General features: G+C 43.8%; 1 protein-coding gene across 4 annotated transcripts in view; it reads right to left on the bottom strand.

Annotated features, from left to right (window-relative positions):
- Positions 1 to 19994, bottom strand: part of LIMCH1 (LIM and calponin homology domains 1) — a 391967-nt gene that overhangs the window by 237152 nt on the left and 134821 nt on the right. For all 4 annotated transcript variants that reach the window (XM_075346998.1, XM_075346997.1, XM_075346999.1 and 1 more), the window contains one exon: positions 4251 to 4321. In XM_075346998.1, the coding sequence (XP_075203113.1) occupies positions 4251 to 4321 (71 nt within the window). Of the gene's footprint in view, positions 1 to 4250; positions 4322 to 19994 lie in introns of those variants that run through there.

Raw genomic sequence — 19994 nt, 5'->3', positions numbered from 1 at the left:
GCCCATGGAAACAGGACAAGCTCTTATTACAAGTTCATGATTGCCTAGAAGAGAAGAATTAATCTGTTGGGAACCCTGGTCCAGTATATGGGAGTCCTGCAAACTTCCTCCTACCGGCGGGCATTCCCAGCACATCTACAGATTTGAAAGCTCGGAGCGACATTGCAGTGTGACTCGTGCATAATATTGCATCAGGTCTGCTAATCAATAGATGTGATAGGGAATCAGTTGACTCATCTCTATTGCCTACACTCTCTGTTTACACTAGCTCTTTACGCCAAAGACTGTACAGCAATCAAACCAGAAAACTTCCCCCTTGCAAGAGTTTTCTCATGTGTCTGTCGATAGGCGGACAGCTGCATTCAGTAGCAATAATCCGAAATAATGGATTGTTCTAGTCAATGCCAATCAGTGGAGATCACACGCTAATTGTTGGAGCTCCCACTGATCAATATCAGGAGTCTCACAGAATATTTCGCTCATTGCACCAAGGCTGTGTCATCACCGGCAGGGACCGCAACAAACCATCATTTAAATAGGACGGAGAGACAGGTCTATCAAACACATGGTCAGAAGCATCTATAGGTGGAAAAACGGTAAAGAGGACCTGCCACTGGACCTCTACAAATTATAGTATGGTCTGTGTCATATATTTGTATGTAATAGGTCTCATCAGCAGCAAAAGTTATATATTCAAATCTTATATATTGGCATTTTCTCTTTTTTGGAGAAAGTGACTTGAAAATATGAAGTGCAGCCAGTGTGGTTTCTTAAACATGGCTACACAATTCAGGCTTTTCCCACACTGCATTGGAGGCCTCCACCTGGCCAAAAATACTGACCACCATGATGGAAAGCAGACTAATCCTATTATACGAGGGGCTGCTGATAAGTCTTTGGCTTTAAGCTGGTGTCACACTAAGCGACAGCGACAACGACGTCGCTGTTACGTCACCATTTTCGGTGACGTAACAGCGACCTTGTAAGTCGCTGTTATGATCGCTGCTTAGCTGTCAAACACAGCAGAAGCAGCGATCATAACGTCGCTGTGCTACATGTGGAGAGAGCAGGGAGCCGCGCTTAGCGCTGGCTCCTTGCTCTCCTAGGTACAGTACACATCGGGTTAATTAACCCGATGTGTGCTGCAGCTACATGTCAGTGCAGAGAGCAGGGAGCCGCGCACACTGCTTAGCGCTGGATCCTTGCTCTCCTTGCTACAGTATACATCGGGTTAATTACCCGATGCATACTGCAGCCACATGTCACAGTGCAGGAGCCGGCACTGGCAGCAAGAGCGGAGGCTGGTAACCAGCGTAAACATCGGGTAACCAGGGAAAGGTCTTCCCTTGGTTACCCGATGTTTACGCTGGTTACAGCTCACCGCAGCTGCCAGACGCCGGCTCCTGATCGCTTCATTTCGTCGCTCTCTTGCTGTCACACACAGCGATGTGTGTGTCACAGCGGGAGAGTGACGACCAAAAAATGAAGCTGGACATTCAGCAACGACCGGCGACCTCACAGCAGGGGCCAGGTCGTTGCTGGATGTCACACACAGCGACAGCGACGGGACGTCGCTGCAACGTCACAGAAAATGGTGACGTAGCAGCGACGTCGTTGTCGTCGTCGTTATGTGTGACACCAGCTTTACCCCGAAAGAAACGAGATAAGATGATGAAACTTTACATTTATTCCACTGATGTCAACACACTTCTTACATCGGTATTCCAAGTTCTGTAAACCTAGCAAAAAGAAGGATTTCGGTTGTGCCTCAAACCAGGCATTTGTAGTACCCATGGCATTAGAAATGGTGTGAAATTTGGTACCCTTGAGGTGTTTCTACAGGTTTGGAAACAGATGATAGTCGGAGGGAGCCAGATCTGGTGAAGAAGGTGGGTGGTCAACCAGCTGGAGGCCCAGCTCTGTCAGTTTTGCCATGGTCGCTTGTACAGTGTGAGCGGAAGCGTTGTCTTGCAGGAACAAGATTCCTTTGGACAGCTTGCCGCACCTTTTGGCCTTCAGAGCTGCCTTCAATTGGTCTAAAAGTTCAGTGTAATACCTTGCATTGATGGTGGAATTCTTTTGAAGGTAGTCCACTAGCAGCACACCCTCCTTATCCCAGACCGCAGACACTATCTCCTTAGCGGCTGATTTTTGCACCATAAACTTCTTTGGATGAGGAGAACCACTGTGCCTCCACTCTTAACTGCTTCTTCTTTTCAGGGTCATACAAATAAATCCAGGTCTCATCCATAGTGACCAGTCGATCCAGGAAGTTCTTATCAGTCCAGAAACGCTGACAAATGGACCGGGAAGTTTTCAGTCGCATGCTTCTCTGATCTGTAGTCAAACATTTGGGGACTCACTTTGCAGATAGCTTCCTCATATCCAAATGTTCATGGATAATGACACCTACACGTTCACAGGAAATCCCCATGATGTCTGCTATTTCTTTGATGAAATTCGTCGATTCTCCAGTATGAGGTTGTGCACAGCATTGACGATCTCCGGAACAACAACCGCTCTGGGTCGTCCAGGATGTTCCTCATCATTGGTGCTGAAGTGGCCCCTTTTAAATTTGGCAACACAGTTCTTAACTGTGGAATATGAAGGGCATTGATCCCCCAATGTCTGCGACATAGCACCATGAATATCCTTCATGGACACTCCTTGCAGAAACAAGATTATCACTCCTCTGCTCTCAGTTTCTGTGAATATCGCATTAGACTCCACCATTTTGTTTTCCCGCGTGCGTAGAACACTGTTGCCATAAGCAACAAACATTTTGAAAACATATATTAGACATATAGGGGTTTTATGTGATGTAACATTCGTTACCATAGAAACAAAAAAAGATCACAAAGCCAAAGACTAATCAGCAGCCCCTCATAGTCTATGGGGTTCATTGGGCACCTCTGGTACATCATGTCAAGGATCCATAGCTTATATTATTGTATTTATTTTCCAAAAAAGATCATTGTCATGATGCATGTGCTTTTCTCCATCCCATATTTTTTGTATAAGATGCCATGTGATGTATTTTACCTTCTCACTGTATTTGCTGTAATACTATGTCACGATGTGATGTAACTTTCCTTGGTTGTACTTACTGAACACTTTGAAATGTCTTGGTATGTAAGTAACCATACCTTCCCCCCAATCTCCTGTGTCTCTGGGCCCATAATGCAATTATTTCTTGTCCACACAGCCAGGGGAACTTCCCATTGTTTTGTAAGCAGTGGATAACGCCAACTACACAAACCTGTAGACATCTCGGAGCCAACCTTCTAGAATCTTCTAGTGTGCCCAACCATTGCATAGACCCCTACCCTTGAGGGGCGGGCCCACGAGCTCAAACAATACACTCCTGTTTCTAAGTGCAGTTGGGAGCTGAGTTTTGAAGAGGAAGGGAGCGAGATCTGATTCTGCGGACAGATCTCGCCGTCCAGTGGATTGTGTGGGATTTCTGGGACTCTGAAAAGGACTATTACATCGTGATCTGGCACTTAGATTCGGGGGCACCTCCCGATAATCCAGTTTTATTTGGACTTGTCGTGTGCTGTTCCTGTATTCCTGTTAGTAAACCTGTTGGATCATCCTCGGCCTGTTGTCTCTCCTTGCTCTGCTGTACACCCAGTCACAATCATGAATTATGGAAATAATACAGATGTGAAGAGATCCTAAACTCCACATTATTCATTGTTATTTATTGCAAAACAATTGACTAAAATTATTATTTTGCATGACCTGATTTCTATATAGTTAAAAATCTGAATTTTTTTTGCAATTCTGGACATCACTGTACAAACGCCATGATCTGTGCATTATGCAAATGTATACACACCTTAATTTAACATCTGTCACTTCTCTTTCTTCAGCATATCAGGAATCAAGCAGAATTTTGCCAATGTTGTGCCGTTCTTTTTTTATTTTTTATTTTGGTGTATTGATTTTCCATCAATGTGACTCTTCTACCACAATCTTTATAGCACACTCTCCTAACTGGACTCTTGAGTATTAAAGAAGAAGCCAAAGAATTGACATTAAATAAGGAGGGCAGGATTTTTAGAATTAATGGCTTCCTGGGAATTTGCTCTTTATTTCCAATGCTCTTTATAATGTAGGAGAACATCTCAGGGAGGGGGCATCAACACACAAACCACAGCTCATCTATGCTTTCTGTACATGTCTGGACTCTGTCTGAGCTTCAGTACAAATCTTGTAAAATATGAAAAGAAGAAGAAAAGACTTACTCGCAAAGAAGAATTCCATTCTCCAATCCCATACGGAAGTCTTTGTCGCCAAAATTTCGACCCGTAACTTGCTGGAAAATGGAAACAAAAATGTAGAATTATTATAAGTCTAGAAGCATTCATAATAAGTTGTGACTTTGTACTCAAATTGTAATATATACGATATTTCAAGAAAAAAACAAAATCACGACTGAGGAAGGGAGTTGCATAGTTTCACTGCTCTAACCAGGGCTGTGGAGTCGGTAAGCCAAACCTTCGACTCCGACTCCGACTCCTCAAATTCTCTTGCACCGACTCCGACTCCGGCTCCGACTCCGACTCCGGCTCCGACTCCGACTCCTACATATATTGCTTAGTTAGGTGAAAAATTTATTGTAGTACATGAATATGTGTATGTGAACATCAGACATTTAATAATTTTTATGATACGATAATCAAGATATTTGGATAGAACATAAAATATATTTATTGGAATACAACTTTAGAACACAAAAAACTGTAATAAATTGTAAATATGTAATACACTATGTAATATACAGTAGATTACATATATATCTTGTGTGTGTATATACACTGTGTGTATATATATATATATATATATATATATATATATATATTACATATTTACAATTTATTAGTTTTTTGTGTTCTAAAGTTGTATTCCAATAAATATTTTATGTTCTATCCAAATATCTTGATTATTCTATCATAAAAACAATTAAATGTCTGATGTTCACATTGTACTACAATAAATTTTTCATTTAAATATAAGCATTATACTAAATGTTATTATTTAGTAAAATATTCAGCACATTCTGCATTGCACTACTGTCCCCAATTTATTATATATTTTAAGAGTCGGAGTCGGTGCATTTTATACCGACTCCGACTCCACCAAAATGAGCTCCGACTCCGACTCCGACTCCACGACTCCGACTCCGACTCCACAGCCCTGGCTCTAACAGTGAAGAATCTCAGTCTATGACAATTTTACTCAACAGTTTCCAAAGATTACAACAGTAGCAGTGCAACGGAGCAGGACCTGTATTCCTAAAAAGTTTTTTCTGAAACCTGAATTCTTAAAAATACTAAAAATCACAATGGTTATAATATACAGTATATGACAACAGAACAGGTTATAATGGCCGATTCTTCTGGAATATCCAAGAGGTCCATGGAAAATTGGGATCTGGAAATCCTGACTACATGTCCACCTATTTTTCGTGGTCTATTATTAATGTAGAGTGCTTGGTCAGGGGTTTATATCAGTTTATGGGTTGTGGTCTATGGTTTATATTAATTTATAAAGTTTGGTCTGGGCTCTGTATAAGTTTAGGTCTTGGGTTGGTATTGGTTTAGGGGCCTAGTCTAGGGTCTAGATTAGTTTATGGAATCTGGTCTATGGTATATATTTGTGCCAGAGGTCTAGTCCAAGTCATGCATTAGTTTAGGGGGTATGAGGTTTGTTTATTGTTTAGGGGAACTGATCTGGGCTTTGTATTTAGTTTAGGGGGTCTAGTCTGGGGTTTGTATTTTCAGTTAGGTAGTCTGGTCTGTGGTCTAAATCAGTTCTGGGGGTCCAGTCTGGGGTGTCTTAAGCCCCTTTCACACATCAGTTTTTTGCCATCAGTCACAATCCTTCGAATTTTTAAAAAAAAAAACCTGATCTGGCGACTGATGCTGCTGGATCTGTTTTTTTCTCATCAACTTATATTAGCGACGGATTGCGACAGATGGCCTCACGTTTCATCAGTCGTTCAAAAAACGTTTGTCTGTCAAATGGAGATGACGGCCAAAGTACCGTTTGTGTACGTCGAAAAAAAAACGGACTGTCTGTCGTCGTCCGTCAAATGACGAAATCCGGAAACGGATTTTGTTTTTTTAAACTTCGCAAGCTCCAAGTATTATTTAGCCCCCAGCTAGTCAGATCCGTCGCATCACTTTACCCACAATCTGCGACGGATCCATGTAAAAACAGATTGTGCCTAATGGCAAAAAACTGATGTGTGAAAGGGGCCTTAAAGTAAAAATGCTCATCTGCGATATCTACTGAACAAAATGTTTACTGATCAATCTCCAAAGATTACAACAGAAGAAGTGAAAGTGATCAGGATCTGTATTCCTTTATAAAAAAAACAAAGATTTTTAATCAAATAAATTCCACTTATTCTTCGGATAGGCTGGCAATACTAGATAGTCAATAGTCTGACATCCGGTCATACCCCACTGGTCATCTGTCAAGCTTGGTATGGAGAAGTACCAAACGGAAGGCGAAAGGGAAGGGAAACCCTGCGTCTAGGGAAAGGAAGATGGTGACCCCTGACCAAACCTACTGCTGGTTCCAGGGGTCCCTCACCACCCTAGATAAGTTCCACACCTACGCGCCGAGCCAGATACCTGACCTTAGGTATCCCTAATGCTGTGCCCTAAATAAAGAACGGATGGGATGAGCTCTTAGTCAACCCCACTAAACACAAGAGAAGACACAAGGACGACACATGGAGTAAAATGCATGAGCTACTTATATACCGATGACTCAGGTACAAGTTCAGCAAATTTTTCAGCAACGATACAACAGAGGAGTACAAGCCACCTGCTTGCAACCAAGGCCTTAATGAACTGAATAATAGCACTAGCACCAGTCCAAGGAAGGAAGGGTTATTTAACCACCAAGATAATGCTGATGATCATCACCTGAGAGGAAGGAGAGCTCCTGCTGGGTCCAAAAGGGAGAGAGATGAATCCAGCAGGAAAGCGACCTATACCAATGGATACTGACAGCAGGAACAATGGAAAGTCAGGGAGCATTCAACACAACCAAATGCTGTAACCTTCTATGGCCAGAAACCACATGACGGTGTCACCCGTGACATCATCACCTCCAGCACCCACTACACAAGGTGACGGTATACTGCTCCTTACACTGCCTACGTCTGCGGCTGCCAAAGATGACAGCAGCTGATTAGTGACAATGCCGAGTGTTGTCCCCCCAGCTATCGGATATCGATGAAAACCCCTTTAAGAATTGCATGGGCTTGGTCTTAGCCATCAAAATACATACAAATATAGAAAGCAGAATAGTAAAGTAACAAGACTAATCTTAAAAAAAAAAAAAAAAAAAAAAAAAAAAAAAAAAAGGCAGAAAAGGGTCAGGTAAAACGTACAGAGACCGACCTTCGCCATACAAAGCAAAAACACTCAGTATCAAGCCGTGAGGAAAATACATTTGCGCACTTTGAGGATTGAAGTCGATGTGGTTAACATTTCCATTATCATGCCTCTTCCCTCATGTAGAGTTCATTTTCGAGAGCTCGTCTTTTAACACAACGGGAAAAAACAAACATATAGTTACTTACAATTGTTTTAACACCTGCCACCTCCATCAACGGAGCGTCATCCATTATTCAGTTCAGGGATCGTACATGCTGTATCCACTCGATGGGACTATTTGCAGCAGCCCTCACACTTTGTGTAGGCACAGCAACAATCTGACTAAAATGGGTTTTGTAAATTCTAAATGTGCACTAATTTCAGAAAACTTACTTAACGCCCATCCTTACATTCTCCTGCAGCGAGAAATATTTCATATTTTGATAACCCTGACTTTTTTGGGCTAGAAGGGTACCCCGAAAATAAGCTGACCACAAGGGTGTCTTATGGCATTGGTAATATGCTGGTAAGTGTTCAATTTCCCTCTAGTGCCTCCACATGTTATACATGTGTCGCTGCTATGTACTGTGTAATGGCCGTGTCTGACCGTACAGTGACATGGTCTGATCATACCTTATCTTCTTGCCAGGGAAGGACACAAAAGAGATTACAGCAAGGGATCACAGCTGATTCTTTATGTGAGGTAAAACATTTCCCTGCCTCTCTTTAAAAAAATATTTTACCTCAAAAGAATAATTTATGATCCTCTACTGTAATGCCTGTATACGCTCTTCCTTTCTCCTCGGCCAAGGAGCTGTGGTATGATCAGACCATGTCCCTGTACAGTCAGACACAGCCATTACACAGTACATAGTAGGGGCACATATATTAGATTACCTCAGCACAGGAACTTTTTTTTTTTTTTTTTTTAAACACATCCAATTGTGGAACTTATTATTACATAGTTACTAAGGTTGAAAAAAAGACCTAGGTCCATCTAGTTCAACCTCCCTCCACCAGTTCTACATTTTGTCCCCAAGTCACTTATAACCAACAATGTTGTGTGTACTGAGGAAATCATCCAGCCCTTTTTTAAAAGCTGTTATAGTATCTGCCATTACTACCTCTTGTGGTATGGTATTCCACAGTCTGACTGCTCTAACTGTAAAGAACCCTTTCCTATTTAGGTGTCGGAATCGCTTTTCTTCCACTCGCAGTGAGTGACCCCTGGTCCTTAGTACTGTCTTTGGAAGAAATAAGTCATGTGCCAGTCCTTTATATTGACCACACATGTATTTATACATATAAATGAGATCTCCTCTGAGACGTATTTTTTCTAAGCTAAACATATCTAACTTTTTCAACCTGTCATCATATGGGAGGCCTTCCATTCCTTGTAATAGTCTAGTTGCCCGCCTTTGAACTGACTCTAACGTCTGAATGTCCTTTTTAAAATGTGGAGCCCAAAACTGAATCCCATATTCCAGATGAGGCCTTACAAGTGATTTATAGAGGGGTAACAATACGTTTGGATCACGGGATCTAATCTCTCTTTTTATACACCCTAGAATCTTGTTTGCTTTAGCAGCTGCTGCTTGACATTGAGTGCTGCTGCTCAGCTTATTTGTAATGAGAATACCCAAGTCCCTCTCCTGTTCTGTAGTCCTAAGTTTACTTCCATTTAATGTATACGCAGCTATAGGATTACTCCGTCCTAGGTGCATTACTTTACATTTATCAATATTAAATCTCATTTTCCAAGTATCTGCCCATTCTGACATCTTATCCAGATCTTTTGTAATATTGTACTATCAAGGTCAGTTTTTAATATCCTACATAGTTTGGTGTCATCAGCAAAGACTGACATTTTACTATCAATCTCATCCACAAGGCCATTAATAAAGAGATTAAAAAGAAATCGGTCCTAGCACAGATCCCTGCGGCACCCCACTGCTGACTATGGCCCATTTAGAGAATGTTCCATTTATGACTACTCTTTGTTTCCTATCTTTTAGCCAATTCCTTACCCAGTTGCATATAGTTTCCCCTAGTCCTTGCTTCTGGAGCTTTAGTATAAGGCTATTATGTGGTACAGTATCAAATGCCTTTGCAAAGTCCAAATAAATCACATCAGCTGCATTACCAATATCCAGGTTTGCACTTACCCCCTCATAGAACCCCAACAGGTTGGTTAGACACGACTTATCTTTCATGAATCCATGCTGTCTGTCAGTTATTATATTATTTTCTGCAACATATTTTTGCATGTCATCCCTTAAAATGCCCTCAAAAACTTTGCATACTACTGATGTCAGGCTTACTGGACGGTAGTTGCCTGGATCTACCCTCTTACCTTTCTTAAATATCGGTACCACATCAGCAATCCTCCAATCCTGAGGCACCAACCCTGTTACAAGTGAGTCTAAAAAGATGAGATACAGCGGTCTGTCAATTATGGAGCTCAATTCCCCTCAATATTCGTGGATGAATGCCATCTGGCCCTGGGGATTTGTCAATGTTTAATTTACTCAGACGTAGGCGTACTTCTTCTTGTGTTAAATTAATTATATCGGGTGGTGAACTTTGATATTTCACTTGTTGAATGATGCCTGGTACAGTCAGTTCCTTAGTGAACACAGATGAGAAATGCCTATTTAATATCTCAGTCTTTTGTTTGTCCTCTATAACTAACTTGTTATTATATTTTAAGGGGCCAATACTATCCTTTGTTTTCCTTTTGGCATTAATGTATTTATAAATGATTTTGTGATTTATTTTAATGTCATTGGCGATTTTTGTTTCAGTAGCTAGTTTTGCTTGTTTGATTTCTTTTTTGCATTGCCTATTGATATCTTTATACTTCTGAAATGCTATTTCTGTATTCTCAGCCTTCAAGATTTTAAACACCCTTTGTTTTTGTTTTATTATACTTTGTACAGTCTTATTTATTCATAGTGGTTTCTTTTTATTCCGGGACATTTTATTACCAGAGGGTATAAGTTTTTTACAGGACTCTAGTAGTATATCCTTAAACTTTCCCCATTTATGTTCAGTATCCCCAGTTACCATGACTTTGTCCCAATCTACACATTTAAGCTCTTCGCTTAATTTGTTGAAATCAGCTTTCCTAAAATTCCAGGTTTTAGCATTCCCCCTTTGAAATGTTCTATTGAATATTATGTTGAAGCTTACCATATTATGATCGCTGGTGCCCAAGTGCTCCCGGACCTGTAGATCTGAAATTGTATCCGGTCTATTTGACAGGACCAGATCTAGCAAATTATCTCCCCTGGTCGGTTCACCTACCATCTGAGAGAGGAAATGGTCTTGAATGGTAGATAAGAACTTACAGCTTTTAGCAGAACCAGAAGATTCTATGTCCCACTGTATGTCTGGATAGTTGAAATCCCCCATAATAAGAACCCGATTATTATTAGCTGCCTTTTCAATTTGTTCCAGCATTTCACCCTCTATTTGTTCAGGTATGTTACGAGGCTTATAGCAAACTCCAAGTAGCATTTTTCCATTATTCCCCTCCCCATGTACATTTACCCATACTGACTCTACATTGTTGCAGTTCCCTTCAATGTCATCATTCAACACAGGTTTTAGGTTAGATTTGATAAATATACACACCCCACCACCTTTTGTCTTTCCTGTCCCTCCTAAATGTACTATAACCCTGTATGTTTGTCCCCCAATCATGGCTTTCATCCAGCCAGGTTTCCGTAATGCCCACCACATCATAATCCATGGTTGACATAAAAGAGTCTCCAATTCACTCATTTTGTTTGCAAGACTTCTTGCATTTGCCAGTAGACATTTAATCCTATTAACACCTTTATTACTCCTAGCCTCCCTACCTTCCTTGTATGTCCCATCCCCCCTAATCCTTCATTGACCCCCTACCGTCTCACTGTCTCTATCTGCTCTATCTATCCCCTTTTTTGCTCCACTACCCTACCTCCCCCCAGATCCTAGTTTAAAAGCTCCTCCATCCGTCTGACCATTTTCTCCCCCAGCACAGCTGCCCCTTCCCCATTGAGGTGCAGCCCGTCCCTACTGTAGAGCCTGTAGCCGACTGATAAGTGACTTCACATGAGTGAAAGTGATAAGCCTTTATAGTGACGCTCGTGGCACCGGTAGTATTTCTGAAAACAGCACCTTGGAGGTCCTGGACTTCAGCTTCTCTCCTAGTTCCCTGTAATAATTTTTAAGGACCTTCCACCTGCCTCTAACTTTGTCATTAGTACCAATGTGCACCATGACCACTGGGTTTTCCCCAGCCCCACCCAGCAATCTGTCTATCCGATTCGCAATATGCCGAACCCGAGCACCCGGCAGACAACACACTGTTCGGCATTCACGGTCTCGGCGACAGATGACCTTGTCTGTCCGCCTAATTATAAAGTCCCCTACCACTAACATCTGTCTGGGCTTTCCTGCACTCCTATTTCCCTCCTTCCTACAGCAGTTGTTTTCTTGGTTGCTAGGAGCAACGTCCTGCTGTAGTGACCCTAGTCCAGGCCCTTCATTCCTAATATCAGCCAAACAGGCATATTTACTAGGTTGTGCCAGGTCAGGACTAGGCTCCCTGACACTTTCCCCCTACCTCTTCTTCTAACTGTTACCCAGCTACCTACCTCTGGGTCCTGATCTTCTCCACCTCCACCCTCCTCCATATCACTGGCCCCAGTCAGAGAAAGCTCAGTGAGCTCTAAACTCCTCTCCAGGTTTTCAATGCCCCTTAGTGTTGCAAGCTGCTTATTTAGATCAGTTACCTGGGCTTCCAAATACGCAACATGCTTGCATCCAGTGCAGACATATTCACCCTCGAACGGCTGCTCAAGGCATGCATACATCGGACAAGATACACACCTGGTAGCATTGTCCATGGAGCACCTATTAAATGGGGATAAATGTTAAAGTAGGAAAAAAAACAAAAAAAAAACAATGGAAACGTATAAGGATAAATTCAAACTATGTTCTTGTGTTAAACTATGTAATTGTGTTTAAACTATGCCACACTTATCTTCAATCCCTGCACACTTTGCTTCAGTACCTCGCACGCTATTCCAAGATCTATTAATTAAAAGTAACTTTGATCATGGGGAAACCCCCTTTAAAGCACCACTCCAGCCATTTTTTTTTTCTCCCCAGAACTGGAGAGATGCTTTCAATACAAGGTCCCTGCCCCTAATGCAGTCTTAGGGTATGTGCACACGTTGCTTTTTTTTCCGCGCGGAAAAAACGCACCCTCTGGCAGAGGGGAGAATTGTAAACAATGCTTTTTGAGAAACAACGCATCGAAAACGCATGCGTTTTTCATGCGTTTTTTTAGGTGCGTTTTTTAAGACTTGTCAGTGTTAATAAAGTTGGTTGAACACAGACCTTTGGAAAAAAAAAAACCTGTGATGTCATTTCCTTCTCCACATTCTGTTTGGATAAATGGGAGGGCTTGGAATGGAAGGAGCACCATTTGAATTTTGGAAAAGTTGAAATAAACTTCGCGCACCGAGCCCCTTAGGTACCTATACGTCAGAAAACCCCCACAAGTGACCCCATTTTGCAATCTGCACCCCTCAAGGATTTTATTCAGGAGTATATTAAGCATTTTGAATCCACAGCTACTTCACCCAAAATGTTGCTGTAGCAACAATATTCTCACTTTTAGGCCCGTTTCACACGTCAGTGAAAAACACTGACGTTTTTCACTGGCGTGTAAAACACGCACATGTCCCTCCGTGTGCCGTGAATCACGGCACACATGGGTTGTCTAAGTGCAATCCGGGCTCCGTTCTCCGTGGCCCGTGATTGCACTTAGAGATTAACTCACCTGTGCCCGCTCCCGCTCTCCATGGTGCTGATCGCTCCCGCGGTGCAGCATCCGGCCGGCGCTGACCCCCGCAGCAGCTGCTTCCGGGTCGGCTGTGTCGTGCATCATGAATATGCGCGACAATAATGAGCCGGCTCAGAAGCAGCAGGCTGCACAGGCTGCAGAGGACATCGCTGGACGCCGGGTGAGTTACAATGATTTTTATTTTAAAAGCACGTTTTTTTCTGGCACGTGTTTCACGGACCACACCACGGCGTGGTCCGTGGGACATCAGTGATGCCAGAAAAAAATGGACATGTCTCCGTGCGGCAATCACGCACACGCGGGTACGCCGCACGGAGACACGTGCAGTGAAAAATCACTGACGTGTGAGCAGACCCATTCATTACAATGGGTCTGCGTATGTCAGTGATTCTGGTACGTTTAAAAAAAAGCACAAACGTACCAGAATCACTGACGTGTAAAAGGGGCCTAAGGCTATGTGGCCATAATCCAGCGACACGGCGTCTAGTACACAGTGCCAGCCTTCCTGCAGCTGCCCATGCCCACGATTTGGGTTCAGGCTGCTGTGGAGCTCTATACTACCTGCAGAGAACACTCGTCTCCGCAGCATAAATTGACATGCTGAGGCTCGGGAAGCTGCGCCACCGGTCAGTTTATGCTGCGGAGAAAAGAAGCATAGTGGGCATGGGATCTCCAAAAATCCTTCCACTGTGCTTCTACTGCACAACGCAGCGTTATGGACGCAGGGAAAACACTCAGCGCCCATAACGCTGCAAACCCTGATTGTGGGCACACAACCTAAAAAGCGTCAATGGATGAATGGATGTCAAATATATATAACGTCCCACCCCCGCCTGCATATTCTAAGCTGGCACCTTTAGTACCTTTCATGTGGCACTAAAGGGTGCCTAGCTTAGTATTTATCCAATAAGGAAAAAAAAAAATGAAAAAAATGGCGTGGGGTCCCCCCTATTTTTGATAGCCAGTCAGGGTAAAGCAGACAGCTGTAGCCAGCAAACCACAGCTGGCAGCTTCATCTTGGCTGGTGATCAATATGGAGGGCTCCCCATGTTTTTTTTTTTTATTTATAAATAAAGAATTAAAAAAAAATAACGTGGGGTCCCCCCGAATTAGATCACCAGCCAAGGTGAAGCTGACAGCTGGGGTCTGGTATTCTCAGGGTGGGAAGAGCCATGGTTATTGGACTCTTCCCAGCCTAAAAATAGCAGGCCGCAGCCGCCCCAGAAGTGGCGCATCCATTAGATGCGCCAATCCTGGCGCTTCGCCCCAACTCATTCCGCGCCCTGGTGCGTTGGCAAACGGGGTAATAAATGGGGTTGATACCAGATGTGTAATGTCACCTGGCATCAAGCCCAGCAATTAGTGATGTCACGGCGTCTATTAGATACCCGACATAACTAATTGACAGTAAACAAAAGCAAAAAAAAAGACAAAATTTTTTATTAGAAAAAACACTCCCCAAATCATTCCCTTGTTCTCCAATTTAATCAAAAAATTTGAAAAAAATGGGTCCGCAGAAATCCATATGGACGTCCCACGTCGCCTCTGGACCTTCTAGAATATGGGGGCACGTTCAGGGAACGTACCCCCCATTTTCTAGGAGGGCAGACCCTCCATTTGAGGAGAGTGGGTGCCAAAAATCTGCACCCACTCTCCCCGGGTCACAGCTGCAGAGTGCCGAGCAGCCAGCACAGCTCTCCGAACACAGTGCTGGCTGTCAGCTGCTCTGCTCATGTGACCGGCCGGCATCTGCTGTGAAGGAGGAGGGGGCCGCGGGAGATCAGCGCTGCGACCGGACAGGTGAGGGGGAATACCGGGGGGAATAGCAGGGCCTGGGGGGCATTTTTCTGTCGCATGTGTTTTTGCACATGCGACAGAAATCATAGGAGCAGGGCGGCCGGTGCGCTACTGTGCGCGCGGCAATGTTGGATTTTCGGGAGGGGGGGGGGGGGGGTCGGGGGTCGGGGCGGGCACTTTGGCGACAACGGGGGCTTTACTGGACTTTGCCAGGAAGTGAGGTCAACAGGAAACCTCTTGACCTCACTTCCAGGTAAATGCCTGCGTTCTGGCGTGCCGACAAAGGCCGCGGACCGCAACAAAAAAGCAGCTCACTGCGGTGTAGCTGCGTTCTGACCCACATCATTGATTTAATGGGGGAGAGAACGCAGCCACACCGCACAAAAGAAGTGACATGCTTCTTTTCTTTCCGCACCGATTTTTGGCATCCAAAACGCTGCGTTTAGAAACGCAGCATGTGCACTGATTTTTCGGCTTTCTCATACACTTTGCTGGGAAAGCTGAACGCATGCAATTTGCCACTGAAACGCTGCGGTTCTAAATGCAGCGTTTCCGCGGTAAAAAACGCAACGTGTGCACAAAGCCTTAGCCTCTTTTTTGACGCTGCTGCAGTCCCACGGTGCCATTTTCTGACCACAACCTCTGACCAGCTGACGTCAGAAGTTACATCACCAGCTCTCAACACAAGTCTATGAGAGCCAGGACGTCTCATGGTCGTCTGCCGGTGTTGCATGAGGTGCCCCCACACACCCTCTCCCTAACGGCAGGGACCTCCGTTGTATCGTGACCCTCTTTTTTGTGGTGTTTTTTGGTAGTGCGTCAGACGCCCAGGGGTCTGATCATATATGGACATCATCTACACCACAAAAAAAAAAAAAAAAGGGGGAAACACTAATGTCACAATATAATGGAGGTCCCTGCTGCTAGGGAGAGGGGTGAGGGGGCACCTCCTGCAACAACGGGAGATGACTGTGACAGAAGGAGGCAAAAACGAGGCTCTCATAGACTTTCTTTGAAGAGTGATATCCGCAGAAGAGCCCGAAGATGGCAGCGGGTAAGTATAATAGGAGCAGGGAACTTAGATTACAAGCACCACTCCAGTGATGAAATAAAAAAAAAATTGAGTGGAGCTTTAAAAGGAAAGCTGTCACCAGGTTTTTGCCACCTAATCCGAGAGCAGCATATTGTAGGGTCAGCGATCCCAATTCCAGCAATGTGTCACTTACTGAGCTGCTTAGTGTAGTTTTGATAAAATCACTGTTTAAATTAGCAGTAGATCATCATTAGAGGACTACGAGGCGTGCTGCAAGTAGTCCAGCATATTCCTGAGCTCTGTAAAACTTAGATCTGCAACAGAGAAAATATTCATTTTATCAAAATGACAGCAAACAGCTAAGTTACACATCGCTGGAATCAGGGTCTCTGCCTCTACATTATGCTTATCTCAGATGTGGGAGCAAAAACCTGGTGACAGATTGCCTTTAAATAAATAGATATTCCATGTAAATGCATGAAGAGGCTAGGTGCTATGGTAAGTTAGCAAGTCTTTGATTTTTTGGGAAGCACCCAAAAGTTTTTCAAAACCAGAGACTGCTGTAATTCAGAACAAAAAAAAAATGAAATAAAAAGTCGTAAGATGTCTTTATGACAAAAAAATTGATATAATATATTATATATATATACACATACATATATATATATATATATATATATATATATATATATATATATATATATATATATATATATATATATATATATATATATATATATATATATATATATATATATATATATATATATATATATATATATATATATATATATATATATATATATATATATATATATATATATATATATTACACACATATACATACACACACATATATACATATATATACATATATATACAGGGCCGGCGTCACCCGGCATTCCCGGCCAAATGCTGGGGCCCTGGAGAGCTGGGGGGCCCCACTCGGCCTCGTCACTTCAGCTGCCCCCGGGTCGAGTTCCAGGGACCGCAGTCCTGGCCAGGAAACTCTGGCTGCCGTCCCTTAGCTAGTTTCACACTTGCGTTGCAAAAAGTGTGATAAAAAAGGCCACGGATTCCAGTGAAATAAGTTTTCTTTAGCCGTGAGAGAGAGCCCTCATCATCACCGCACACCTCCCGACATCCCCACACACCACCCGACATCCCCGCATCACCGCACACACACCGGCACTACCGCACCCATCATCAACACACACACACACACACACACACACACACACACACACACACACACACACACACACACGCCCCCGCTCACAGCGAGACTCCCTTCAGTTTCTGCGTGGAGCTCACAGGAGCGGCGGTGTTCTACTGCTGCTCCTGTCAGCTTCATGTAGCAGAGCTGGATGCGGGACCTTATGTGGATTACGCCAGACATTTGGGGATTTTAATAAAGTGGTGAAAGAGGGTGGGCTTTTTTGTCTTTTATTCCAAGTAAAGGATTTTTTCGGGTGTATGTGTTTATTTTCTTTCACTTACAGGTTAATCATGGAAGGTATCTCGGAGAGACGCCTGCCATGGTTAACCTAGGACTTAGTGGCAGCTATGGGCTGCTGCCATTAACTCCTTATTACCTCGATTGCCACCGCACCAGGGCAAATCGGGATGAGTCCCGGGACTGTCGCATCTAATGGATGCGGCAATTCCGGGCGGCTGCTGGCTGATATTTTTAGGCTGGGGGGCTCCCCATAACGTGGGGCTCCCCATCCTGAGAATACCAGCCTTCAGCCGTGTGGCTTTACCTTGGCTGGTATCAAAATTGGGGGGGACCGCACGCAGTTTTTTTTTTAAATTAATTATTTATTTATTGTACTGCACGATATAGACCCGCCCACCGGCAGCTGTGATTGGTTGCACTGAGACAGCTGTAACTCAGCGTGGGGACAGGTTTGACTGCAACCAATCATAGGCACCGGTGGGCGGGGGAAGCAGTGAATACAAGATTGAATAATGGGCAGCCGGGTTTTTCAAAAGAGGAAAAGCCGCGAGAGCAGTGTGTGTCTGTATGTATGCAGCAGAGCAGGGTGTGTCTGTATGTATGCAGCAGAGCTGTGTGTGTGTGTCTATGTATGCAGCAGGGCTGTGTCTGTATGTATGTATGCAGCAGAGCAGTATGCGTGTCTGTATGTATGCAGCAGCAGCAGTAGCAGTGTGTGTGTCTGCTGTAAGTGAGGGAGGGGAGAGAGGAGGGGCAATGCTGCTGTCAGTGCAGAGGAGAGGAGGGGCAATGCCACTAAGTGGGGGTGAAGGGAGGGGCAATGCTGCCGTCAGTGGGGATGAGAGGAGGGGCAATGCCACTAAGTGGGGGAAAAGGCTGCTGTTAGTGGGGATGAGAGGAGGGGCAATGCCATTGTAAGTGGGGGAAAGGTGGGAGGAGGGGCAATGCTGCTGTCAGTGGAGGAATGGTGGGAGGAGGGGCAATGCTGCTGTCAGTGAGGGAGGGGTGAGAAAGGGGCAATGCTGCTGTCAGTGGGGGAAAGGTGGGAGGAGGGGCAATGCTGCTGTCAGTGAGGGAGGGGTGAGAAAGGGGCAATGCTGCTGTCAGTGGGGGAAAGGGCAATGCCGCTGTAAGTGAGGATGGGGCACAATACCGCTGCCAGACTGGAGATGTAAGAAGGTGGAAGGAAATGGTGCTGCTTTTGGGGAGAGTTTTTAATGTTGCTGTTAGTGTTTGGGGTTGAGTCAGTTTAAGTGAATTGGTTTAAAATTAGCAATGAGCAAAAGATATCTGGTCAGGAAATTCTGCAGTCATCACAAGATGCGTCACAGCATTCTGACACTGATGGAGATAAAAAGGAACAACTCCACTGAGAGGAGACGTAGCATAGCCAGTGTAATATAGGAATACAGCTTTAATAGATGTACTATATATTAGGAGATTTCTTCAATTTTTTTTGTAAAGTGCTACTAATTATACATATCTTTAGACTTCAAAAAGTGCACATTACTCTTAAAGAACTTGCATGTGTAATCCTTATAAGCTCCACTTCTTGGGGTGTCTAAGGGAAGCCATAACGATAAATCTGTTTCTTCGTAATAAATGCAGTTTAATTGCCTCTATAGTGAGTGAGTTTCCAGCTGTGAAAGGGTTAATACTTGGGGCCTGCATCAGTAATAGTAGTAACCATGACCACTGTTATGAGGTCATAAATATATGTCATAAAGAAGATTCCATAAAAGAAGGCTGCGCTGCCATGATCAGTGCCATTACTGATGCGCCTGAGGACGTTGAGCTTGACCACCCCACGTAATGTGCAGACCTTGGTGTAATTTGGAGGTTCTAGCAGGTAAAGGGGTTGTCTGATTTAGACACCCCCAGGGTATATGAAGGTAATAGAGGGGGGTCCCCGGGACAGGATCCCCTTCTGTTACCCTCTACAAAGAGCAGCTCTCCTTTGGGAGTTTATGGACGGACCTATGACTTTAATGGGTGCCGTGGGGGGAGGGGGGGGAATTTAATTGATTAGCAGTTATCTGTAACTAACAATTTTTGTAACCAAGTGTCCATCTTCTTGAGAGGCGGACCTGGGGCTGTAAGGGAGAAATGCTTCATCCATCTGGGTAATGGGATCAACCAAATTAATTGCAGCAATCACTGTGGTGACAGATATCGCAGCCAGATCTCGCCACATCCAGTTTATCACATTTATAGTCTACATTTATTATGTCGTTCTCTGTAAATTTAGTGAAATGTACAAATTGTAAAACTGCTGTTACATCTGTTATATATCGGCACTAACTCTCTAAGCCCAAGGGAAGGGCAATCCTCCAGCCATGGTTCTCTAGAGGTTTCCTCCACAGGGGGTTTTTCCTCTCCTGAGTGCTGGGGGGTGACTCTCCGTGAGTTGGGGGTGTGCCATTTTTGGTGTCAAGTAAATTTAAA

This window comes from Anomaloglossus baeobatrachus, chromosome 1, assembly GCF_048569485.1.
Source record: "Anomaloglossus baeobatrachus isolate aAnoBae1 chromosome 1, aAnoBae1.hap1, whole genome shotgun sequence".
Taxonomy (NCBI): Eukaryota; Metazoa; Chordata; class Amphibia; order Anura; family Aromobatidae; genus Anomaloglossus; species Anomaloglossus baeobatrachus.
Note: the sequence above shows the minus strand (reverse complement) of the source record. Positions and strands in the feature narration are given on the sequence as shown.